At 38.0% G+C, this 12,095-nt stretch overlaps 1 protein-coding gene across 2 annotated transcripts in view; it reads right to left on the reverse strand.

Moving 5' to 3' along the window:
• Window positions 1-12,095, reverse strand: part of CERS6 (ceramide synthase 6) — a 114,966-nt gene that overhangs the window by 31,006 nt on the left and 71,865 nt on the right. For both annotated transcript variants that reach the window (XM_027678672.1, XM_027678671.1), the window contains exons 5-6: window positions 2,948-2,998; window positions 301-393 (exon numbers count right to left, since the gene is read on the reverse strand). In XM_027678672.1, coding sequence (XP_027534473.1) covers window positions 301-393; window positions 2,948-2,998 — 144 coding nt within the window. The remainder of the gene's footprint in view (window positions 1-300; window positions 394-2,947; window positions 2,999-12,095) is intronic.

The following is a 12,095-nucleotide window of genomic DNA, read 5'->3' on the forward strand; positions in this document are numbered from 1 at the left end:
TACTATATGTCCAATTCCATTCAAGTCACTGTATGAGAGCAGGTTTTTCTAGCTGCTGCTATTTGCCCTTCAATATTTGATTGTTCCAGGCTCTTCTTCTCATGTGCAGGAAAAACCCACATCATAGTAACAAGGAACAGAGTAAGACAAACACTTTAACACCAGTTTCTCGGTGAGTAATATCTGCAAGAAGTAGAGACTAGAAACTGTATTTCCAGTTCACTACACAAGTAATACAGATAATGCTCAAGAACAACACACGCTTAAAGCTTTCAATGTTTTTAGTCTGATTGTTCTTACCTTTCTTTTGACGTCAATGAATTGAGAAAACATTAAGGACCAGTAGAATGACAATTCAACTAGGTAGTAATAATGAAGGTCAGGCATCAGTGGCTGAAAGATGGAGACGAGAAAAGGTTAATAGAGTCTAACTGGCATTACAGGCAGCTGTGGCCTATAGGAGACATGTTTAATCACAGGGAATTATTGAATTATACATAAGCATCCTATGTAAGAAAAATGATGATGGTTGCCTCTTTCAAACTTTGATGGCTCTGGAAAAATAAAGCTCCTCAACCCTCTCTCCTCTAATGTTTTAGTCTTGACAATACTGTAATACCAAAAATTATGATGTTGCCAATTTGGAACCCAGAACAAACCAAATTCTGAGTACTCCTAAGTCTTTTGAAAGATTACTTGAAACATCTTGCTTTACATCAGTAATGTTTAAACCACAGCAAGAAAACCATGCTAGAGCAGATTAGAAAAAAGTAATGCTAGTATATAATCTCATCTGCTCATGATGATAATGTTGTGAGCTTTGAACAGGGCTCTTTCTAATATAAATGCCTGTTTTTAAAGAATTTTACCATTTTTTTGGAACATATTAACATTTGAAAAGAAGAAAATAGAATAAATTTATCCAGGCATCCTGTTTGATATACAACATAGTTACACAGATGTTTAAAAGTAAAAGAAATATAAATAGCAAGAGATGGGAACTTATGCACAACCAAAACCAAGTTGAGGTAACTTCAAAGAAGGTAACTGGTGGCAGGCATAAGCTGATTGGCCCCCCAGCTTAAGAGAGCCAGTCCAAGGAGCTACTCTAATTTCCATGCAAGTGTGCCTCCCTGATAGTCATATCTTCCACCTCAGTGATAGAAAGGGACACTGGCAAAGGAGAAATGCCTGAGGGCATCACCTGAGGAATTAGATAAACCATCTCTAGAGCAGTTTGCACTGGCAGAGCTACGCACCCAAGCAGGGCCTGAGCTGTTTCCATTGGCAAGAGGTGTTTCAGTTGCTTCTTTTATTCACATTCTCTTTTGCAGACAAGTTCTTAGTTGCTGAAAAACAGTTCTTAGGTGCCCAATGAATGCTCTGTGGGGGTTTCTTTAATATAGAGATATGCTTATGCTTTATGAAAATGTGTACATTCAATATCAATCTTTTAAAGCCATTTCTTGGGCCAATATAATCCTTTTCTGATTTAGTGAGACTGCCAATAGACTTTTAATTAGGTGTAATTAAAAAAGGGAAAGAGAATAAGAGCTAGCAATAAACTGCGACTATTATCCTCATTATTGCAAGGCAACTCACTGAGGAAAATTCCTAGTAAAAAAGAAGATTGTCAGCTGCTTTATTAACAATAGCATTAGTATTTCTAAACCCATACATAATGATAATGTAGGGTAATTCTAATGATGTCATGGATTCCCTCCTGGATCAATAGTGTGTGTTTATTTTAGTTCAAATGTTAGGTTTCAGTTCTTCAAGACTTAACCTCAACAGGACTGTCCTGTGCTTATGGCTGTGTTGTCACCCAAAATGATCCATTTGTCTATATCTACAGTAATACAGTAAAGTCCAGCTGGATTTTTGCAATGCATTGGTGAGTAAATTACAAAGGATTTGTAGCAAACAAGAGATTAGAAATTTTATCTAATTAAGGAAAAACTAACAAAACAAAACAAATTGAAAACGCGGTACTTAATTCTGATTAGCACCCAGTAGACAATTTTATCTCTGAGAAAATGATTTTCACAATGACTTTAATTAGGTGATTTGCTTTCTGTTGGACCCTCACCACTACTAGCATAGTAATTTTAGTTGCTACACTCTAAAAGTTGTAACCAGACTTTGTTCTTCTGATAAGTCTGGTAAATGCATGTTCTTTGACCAGTAAGATTCATATTCTTTTGTTGTAAGTAAATCTCTTATTGCATATAATAACACAAAAATATCAGGGAACAGGACTGAAAAGCACCAGTAACTGCAGCCATATCAATCTAAAAAACAGTTGTACCTAAAATTTCTGAGGGATGAAGATTCAAGACCTCCTCCATTCAATTTCTGCTGGTGCTGCTTCCCTAATATTGTTCAGTTCACCCTCCAGTCTCCGGGTGGAATTTAAGTCATTACTTCTTCTGAAGCTACATGACCAAATTCCTTCAACCTTTCTCAGATCAAGATTTCTGGTCATTCTTGCTGAACTATCTCAACCGAACTATTTCCAACAGGTACACAACCTTCAAGAACAGTAGCATCAAAACTCAGCTCTCCTATTCAGTCTGTCAAGGGCTGTTTACTCTCACAGGGAATTCACATGTCTTTCAGACAATACTCTTCTTCATATTTTCCAGTCTGAAAATGACTTTCCCCCCCTTTCAGGAAAAAAAGAATAATAAAATAAAATAAAAAAAACCCTAGACAGGTGAAACTCCTTAAATTGTCAGCTTTTCTCTGGAGCTTTTGGAATTCAATGTGTGGAATTCAGGTGCGACAACTATAGTCGTCTTTCCCATCTTGAACTCAAGCAAAATGGGACGTATCTAGCAATGATCTGAAATGCCAAGTAGCCCACTCTCACTAACATATTGACATATTAAAAACAGAGCTTTGCAGAAGTGTCATATTTGTTTTTAGGTAGCACTGTAACTTTTACCTGATATGGATACCCATTCCAGCACTGTCTGGTATTCCAGAGCCAGGGTGTCTGAGAGAAAGAAAGAAAAAACAAAACAAAGGTTTGTACACACCATTTTGTGCAATGTTAAGTGTATCTTTTTATTACAAGTGAAAGACAAAACTACAGGAACAGCTTAAGATTTTCAGTTTTTGCTAGAGGCTATGAAAACTGAATAGAAGAAGGAGATTTCCCAGAGTTTCACAGCATGAATTAGAGCAACTTGCCTGGTTTTTGTTGGTACCCCATGACCTTACTTTTGCAGGAGTGCAGACTGAATGTAATCAGCCTGTGCTTAGATGGTTAGATCTCACATTACCTTCTCAATAGCATGGGAAATTTTGACCTCAAACTGCTCAAATATTTTAAGGAAAGTTCCTTGCATGTGCTGTTACCTACAAGCATCCTTCTATACAGGAACCATCCTCCATCCCTGCCACATCAGCACAAAATAGCAAATCATACCTCTTGCTTTCCTGGCTGAAGACATGACCATCCAGAGATGACAGATCTTGCTATCACATGGAAAATACTCTCACATCTTAGGGCAACATGAAATATGCCAGACACAAATTTATTGTAGGATCCACAGAGCCTTGCATTGCAAAAAGCTCAGTAAACTAAAAGACTTGGGAAGATGAAGCTCTGTTATGCTTCCTGTTTCTTTGTTGCTTGCACAGGATTTATGCGATTATTTCTTTTTCAATACCACAAGAAAGCCTTTTAAATCTCTTTTTCTAAGTGGGTTGTTTCTTTCAGGGTGATTTAGTTTTTATCACCTTTTCTGTGCAATTAAATATATCTGAGATAGGCTCTACCATATGGGCAAGGTCTTCTACCCAACATACTCATCATGAAGTATTTCCACATTGCATAATAAGAACGTGACCAAATCAACGGCTACCAAGTAATGGCAATTCCCTTTTTATGCGTGACCAGGAACACCTCCTTTCAGAGATGCATGTCTTGCAAAGCACAGCTGCACTTCAGGTTCTGACAGCATCTGGACCTTGAGAAGCACTTGTTTACACTACAAGTAACCACCTACAGGGCATCTCATTAGAAACTTGAAAGAAAACTGTGGATTCAATATCCTAGTGCGACTAGTTTCCATAACCTTAACTGCTCGAAACTTAATTTCGAGTTTAAAGGGTTTAAAGGGGGCAGAACATTATTAGTAAGTCTCTTGGATTAAGGCACACATACACTTACAGCACGAAATGTTTCCCCTAGACTAATTACAGTTTTTCAAATAAATTCTCAATGCGGGAAGGACGGCATGTTCTTGTTTTCACCATCAGGTGGAGCAGCTCAGCTCAGGCAAGCCATAATAACAAACTCATTCAAAATACGAGTGAGTGTCAGAGCAATAAAATGAACACTAGGCAGAATGTCAAAGCCTCAGGCTGAGAATCAGGCTAGGCAGGAAGGATTTGTACCTTAATAAAAGACAGGACAAACGCTATGCAGAATTATAGCCCAATTTCTCTTAGAGAAGGTTCTTATAGCCTTTCTTGGTTAACATGATGTAATATGATTATTAAAGGCTCTTTCTATATTTTTGAATGTGACCTTTAATGGAAAAGAAGATAAAATGAAATTTGCACACCTATACCCCCAATGCTCGTGAAATGGCAAAGAATAATTCTTACAGTAACCTGAGCAGTATACCAACATTTGAAGTAACAGAACTCCTAGAGTTTCTGATATGCCTCTCACAAGGATGCTGTAAGAATGATCAAAATCCATCCAAACTTCTCCTTCTCTGTATTAGAAATAATTGTTATGGAAGAAATTAATTAGTTCAACCCAATTAATCACCACAGTAGTTACCGTGCTATGTAAGTTCCCCGGATTTCATGCAATAAAAAAGGTCTTTGGAAACAGCCCCTCTTCTGCAAGACAATATAAAGAATCTAAAATATTTCTGTCTGACAGCTGCCTAAATTAGATCAATACAAGTATTCTAGGATAATTCATAGTTTTACATAGGTTTGAAAAGCTGTAACTGTCTTTCATATCATATTCGACAAGAGATAAGAGATGCTTCCTACCCAATTATTTTGCTGCCTAAATTACAGGTCCTAGGAAAAAATGCACATTTTTCTCTTTCAAATATTATGACATTTTAAGGCTTCTTCATAGAGATGCATGCTGTAGCAGCTGCAGATACAAAGGTCTATGTGCAATTAAAATGATGATTGTTAAATAAAATAGGCCTCATTGGAGGAACGTATAACCACAAAGCCCAACAGGATACCACAAACTGACAAATAATATAATGTATGCATTAAGCCTCAAAGACCAATACACTGCAGAACATATGCCTCTTCTGAGCCACATAAAGCTCAGAAAGCCCTGCTGCCATCTCAGATAAAATGCTTGTGAGTAGCTGTTTGGAAACCTAATGGATCCTATGAGGGCAACAGTGGTTAAGATGGCAGGGCTCCTATATCACCTTCTTTCCCCTCTTTCCTCCCCAGTCTCCGTTCCCCTTGACTTGCCTTGGCATCTCTGAGTTGACTCTAACAGTTGCAGCAGAAGGGGACTTTGGTTATGCTTGCTTGCCCTGCAAGGTTTTAGGGAAGAGGTAGACAAAGAGCTTGGTTTAAGCTCAGCCCTCCGCTCTGACCTCCACAATGAGCATAGCCCTAGACTGAACCTAACTTCTACATGTTATAACGGTTATAATTGGTTACTCATGGTAATAATTGGACCAAGAAGCATCTTGTTTAGTTCTCTGTAAACCTCACAACTGTGGAATACTCTGTACAGGCTTCAGTAGGAAGGAGAAAATCTTTAAAAAGCTCACACGGTCTGCAGTGTGAGACCTAAACACGTTAGTGAAAGGTGGATTAATCAGAAAGAACTTAAGACCAACATTCTCAGGGCTCACTTGAGCCCTGTGTGTGCTCATAGGACATCTGCAAACTTTGTCACACCAGGCAAGTTCACCATGAAGCTGAACACAGATCTTCCTGAAGAGTCTCATGATGGATAAGGAGAAAAGGTCAGTGACTTGGCTTCAAAAAAGATCCTTTTTTGATGAACATAAAAGAATGCTACTCTTTCAATTCCCTCATGAATACCCAATTTTCTCTTTTACTTCTTATTCTTGGTATATAATCTCTGAGGAAGGGAGGAATCTGAGGGGACTGGAGAGGAAACGCAAAGATCCTGATAAGAAAAAGGCCTCCTTAAGCTGGAAACAGAGTACTAAAAACTTCAGTACCAATTATGCCACGCACAAAGCACTAGCCCTACAATGCTGACATCTTGCCTTACAGAACATAAAGGAGTTCAGATAGAAACTGAAGTTTTACCACACTTTGGTGCAATGGCTAATAAATGCAGCATCTGTGACAGAGCAGGATGATAAACAGCTGTTCGATCTGTTGTGATTTACAGTATTAAGAAACAAATCACTATTAATTTCCTTACAGAAATATCTGTTAAAAGCTCCATCAAACCTCTTTCCAACTCTGTGATTAAATACAGTAATTTAAAAAATTACTTCAGAATCCCCTGAAGGGAATGACTGAGGATTTTGGAAAAACAACACAAAAACCCCAAATGATCTGTGATGTCTGCATGCTTAGTCAGAAGCCTCGGATTGTTTTGTATCCATTGTCTCATTCATTTGTTTATAGAGAAACCTCTAACTGGCCCCAGAGAAATGAAAATCTGCCATTCTTGCTCAAAATGCTGCTAGTATCTAGTATGTGAAAGGTCAGTTTTGATAGTAAATGGAAGGGGAAAAAAAGTAGTACGATAAAGCCCCTTCCATTTGTGATCAGCTCCATAGACAGCGAATTTGGCTGAAAGGTACTTTTGTGTGTATTTTATCAGGGAGGCAATAGATGCACCTGAAGAAGTACTACCTTAAAGTAACAAGATAAATTTTGGTTCATCATAAAGCAATAAAAGCAACCAAGAATACTCCTTTCTCATCTATATGTACCTATCAGAACCCACTGAGTATAGGAAACACACAAAAGCCACAGGTTAGTCTCTCAGAGAGACAGACAATTGTACATGTCATGAGCAAGAACCTTCCAATACTGTCAGCAAGGCAACCATCAGTGTGTAGCAGGCACTTCACGGATATAAGAGAATTCTACACACCTCTTACAGAATCATCCGTGTCTGTAAATATAAATATATATACATAGGTCTCATAAATTTGCAAAATAACTGCCTTTGGGCAGCCAAAGTTACTTTCACAGTTCATTTCACTGCAAGTTGCTGTTACCAGCAACAGAGTAACTTTTCCTTGTACCCAGCACAAGTAGAAATCCCAATACATAAGTCGTACCACAAGCACTGGTGTTGGTTTGTCCTTCAAAGAGTGAACCTATAGATATGTAAGAGATGTGCACAAAAAGAATACAGTGTTGCTGTTACCCATTTTTTCTTTTTGTAGTCCATAAACTTGAAACAAGTAAAATATTGAAGAAACATTTCCAAAAGCCCATCACTAAGTCTCATGACAGCAAAATCTCCAGAGCAGCTTCTGCAGTTTGGAGTATCACAAAGCGCTGTTATACACCTGATTTACTCCTGACCTCACAGGCATGTTGTAACCCCCAAAGGGGTTCTTCCTAAATTCTCAGATAAGTAAGAAAAATCTTCTGACTTTTGCATCAAATAAAGAAATATAATATGCCTGCTGTTTTAATCAGAATCCAGCATGTAAAAATCCAGGAACATCATGACACAATCCCCACATTTCATAAGAGCTGATTTATGTTCAAAAGCATATTTCAAATCAAAATGAGAGATCCTTAGTAAAAAAAAAAAATTAGCTTGCTTTTGAAATTAGAAAACTTTTGATCCTATAAAACAAAACCAGCACAATACAGAAATCCTGAGTATTCACCGTGTATATGTTCACTACTCTGCAAATTCAAAAGGCCAAGATTTTATCTGGCTTGGTAAATGTGTTTGAATACAGCTTTGTATCATTTGTCTCTGACAGTTACAAGCAATATTAAGTGGAACAGAAATTAGCACTGTTAATTACAGTCAAGATAATATATACTTTTGGCAAAGTTCTACTATCTCATTTATTTTGGGCTGATACAGGCAAAGATGCCAAAGATGTCTCACGGCATTCGCATCTACTTTCATCAAGCTAGAGCAGGTCCCTGCTCTTCACAGAAACAACTCGTACAAAGTAAGGCCAGAAGATTTCCTCTTAACATTAATTAGCCCCAAAAATGGTGTGTGGAATTTGCTCCTTTCCCTAGACCAAACATTCACTGTCTGATACACACATATGACACATATGACACATTGTCTTTTCCTCAACAGCAGCTGCCTTCTCCCACCGCAGGCAGAAGAACACCATCTCCTGCTCACATGGACGGGCACCACCCTGTATTCTGAGCTTTACAGCTTATTTACCCAAGAGTGCAATTGCAACAGCAGGGGAGGAGGAGACTACAAGCTTTCTGTTGACTGCAAAATACAGAAACATTTAACACTCTTCACACCTTTTTTATTATCCAGGAACTGAAAAATTATAGGCTTTTAGCGAACAGCACCTTTCATAACATCAGCAGAAGGACAATTATTCATAATTAACTGTTGTTTTGGGGTGTTGGGTTGTGGTTTGTTTTGTTTTCTGTTTTTTTTTATTATTATTATTTGATTTTCTACACGCTTAATTAAATTAACACTCATTTTTCCCCCCAGTTATGGCTAGGCATTACAGTAATTTTTTCTTTTTCAATATATTAATAAGCATTCCTCTTGCACATCACTTGGTTGAATAAACACTTTCTTAGAGGTGAATTAAATTGCTTGCTTTCTTTTTTTTTTTCTGCAACACCTGCAACCTCATGGCATGATGGCTGCTGACCTTAGAGAGAAAGTCAGATTACCAGGCAGCACAAAAAGCATCCTTCTTTAGTTTCCAATGCCAGGGGCTCTATGTTCTAGTGTTAAAATTACTCCACCCATTTATGGTAAACCCAAGAGATTTTTCAATAAATTAGTCTCTTAGATATAAATTCCACAATGACCTCGGGCTTCCTTCCCCATCTTCTTACTTGGCTCAGTGAGGATCAACATAACTGTAGACTACTGCAGCCTTTCACTCTTAAGGGCAATATATATCCATGAAAACATTTGCTTCTACACATAATGTACAAATGAATACACTCTTTTTTCTACTTAACCTCAGAAAAACTCCTTCGTATTAATTATTGTAAAACAAGCCACAGTTTTACAAGTCACAGAAAGTGACCTTTCCTTTTTACAAGTATCAATATTTTGCAGCTTATTTTTCTCCAGCAGAAAGAAAATGAAACTCGTCCTCATTTTCCTTGATTTTTAGAAGATTTATAAAGTAACAACCAGGACTTTCTAAGCCAGCTTTTCAAAGTTTCTATCATCTTCCACTAAGCTTGCCTGCCCTCTAAGGACTTCAGATTTACAATGTCTTGGGAACTCTCTGATTTCCTAAATATGTGTTTGGGTTTTTTTATTATCCTCTGAAAAACTGCACAGGATAACATCATCCCTTGTCACTGTTGTATTTGTTTTGCTACTGCTTAAGAATTTCTCATACTAAAGTTTCACTGATTTAAAAAATACGTCAGACAGTTTCCAGTCTCCACTGGTTACATGTGGCAGGCACTGAGGGCACAACCTTTGCAGCAAATGATGCCAACAGCACTGGTTGATATTGTTTATTGCAGGTTGAACTGTGGAGTAAATTGACACCCTGCAAGCACCCATGTTTAGTCACCTACACAGCAAAATCATGTATGCTTCCCTCTATCCACAAAATCACTAAGTTCTGACAAAACACCATGCTGGCAACAAAGAGAACTCAGCAAAAAACCAAAATCCGTGGCTACTCTTTTGCATCAAATTCTGTGTGTTCTTCCTTCCAGTGATCATTAATTTGGTTTAGGATGCAGTAGCTTCTCACACCAGGAATAACATTTTCATAAATCCTTCACAGATCCAAGGAGTCATTCATATTTCTTGGCATAGCTGACTACAGAAATGAAGACTGTGACACATTGTTGATGAACCTCCTGAGGTTCTCTTCTCATATATTGTGACTAAGCAAGCTGTTTTAAGTTTCTGCAGAACTGGGTAGGGTTTTTTTTTCTCTAGAGCTTAGTGCTTTGTGTCTGCAGAAACAAGGGTTTAGGGGGAAAATGCTTCTGCAATGAAGAGCACTCAGCCTTTGCTGTCAGCAATCTGCACTGCTGATTTCCAAACATAATAAAAAATTATACTTTTACTGATCAGAAACCATAAAACATATGGTAGAATTCATAAAGGCCAAGATTAACCACAATCACTGGAAGACGCACTTGACATTTCAAATGCAAATACGTGTGTGCGCAAAAAATATTTTTAGAAAAAATATGAATTCGAGTTCTGATGTATTTACATAAAATGATCTCTGGGAAGGCAGAGTAAGCTCCATGCACCACACACATCCACTTTTCTCTTAAAAAATATGTACAGATATCTTCTGCTTATGTCTTGTGTTGATAAATGTTTAATTTCAACTTACAAATTATGTGGAAAACGAAGCTGGCAAAAGGAACTGATAATCCTACAGAATATGGAAGGGTCCCAATGTTGATTAGAACAATGCATTGAACAGAAGTGAAGAACACTCCAGCTGGAGAAACTGGTGGCTGTAGCACCTCCTCCCCTTACCAGTCCCCATACCAAGCTCTCTTTTGTGTACCTTCTTCCTCTGATATTTCCTCTGCTAGTTGCTTTGCAGCAAGCAAAACTTCTAAAAACTTTTGTCTTCATGTGTAATGGTAACATTTTCAAGGACTGTTTGGTCATGAGCAGGTTGAGCAGCCAGTGGTGCTATTACAGCTTAGAGCAGTTGAAGGTCTATATAAATATTGCAGGAACCAGGCTAAAGTTCCTATTCGTTTCAGGGTAACAGGTTTCCCAGCAACACTATCCAATGTATTTTGGACTTACTCTATCAACATAGTAAGAAGGGTGCATCAAAAATAGTGGACACATTCAGCTGAGCACTGCAGATAACGCTTTAGCAAAGCAGCTGTACGCTCATTAGCTTTACAGCTGCCTTCTATTTTTGATCACAAAGCCAGACCACATCAATTAGCCTAGAATTGATGATATCTAAGAGGATATTTCTGAATTTATTTTATTTAAAAAGACAACACATAACTGTAGGCCTGGAACTAGTTTGTGAACGGAGAGTACTGAGGTTTACACTTGGCAAACCACACCTTGATTACCTGCATAAAATTATACCTTTAAGAGATCAGGAAAAATCCCCGAAGCAAATAATTAAAAAAATAAATAGAGCAGTGGATCTGCCTCTGGTAGATCACTGCAGAGTTGCATGATTTCAGAGTACTCCTAATTTTTTTACAGGATGCAGCTTCAACAAACCTCCAGGGTTTCCAATGTTCTGTGCTCTGATACTATGGTTACTCAAAGGCATACAGGAAAGTGGTTAATAATTAAACTCATCATTACATATCTACTTTCTGTAATTATAGCTCCTATCTGTGGTTGCTCTGTCGGAAGAGTGCATCTGTCTGATTTTGGCCAGCCACTGACTTCCATACCATGTGCTGATGGGAAGTGTTTACCCCATCCTTCACTGTATTCCTGGTGCTGAGTTTTGAAAATTCCCGGAGAGCTGCTTTCCTTTGCAGGATTCATCATGGCTTGTTTCACTGACATATAACATGTTCCATCACTGCACACAGCCCACAAAGGGAGACAGACTTAATTTTTAATAATGACAAACAACAACTGCTTACCAAGTAAGTGCCACAGTACAATGTCATGCACATGATGTTTAAGACTCTGTTATTTATGAACCTACATTGCCTACTGGGAAACTGTTGTCTAGTGAAAAACCAAACAAAAGCCTCTTCCACCTTCCACTCCTCCAACTGGTATGTTTTGCTGTACTTTCATACAGGCATATTGTGACAAGGTCTCAAGATCATCCCTGGCAGTCTGAAAATTAGAAAGTTACTGCAACTGCAGTATTTTTAATAGGAAATACAGCCTTTCTCTAGTTCCCAGGGCCAATATTTATCCCCAGAGAGGCAAGAATGTGTTTGAATCAAACGGTGCCATTACAGGCTGGTGA

This window comes from Neopelma chrysocephalum, unplaced genomic scaffold (genome assembly GCF_003984885.1).
Source record: "Neopelma chrysocephalum unplaced genomic scaffold, ASM398488v2 Primary Assembly neopelma1_44, whole genome shotgun sequence".
Taxonomy (NCBI): Eukaryota; Metazoa; Chordata; class Aves; order Passeriformes; family Pipridae; genus Neopelma; species Neopelma chrysocephalum.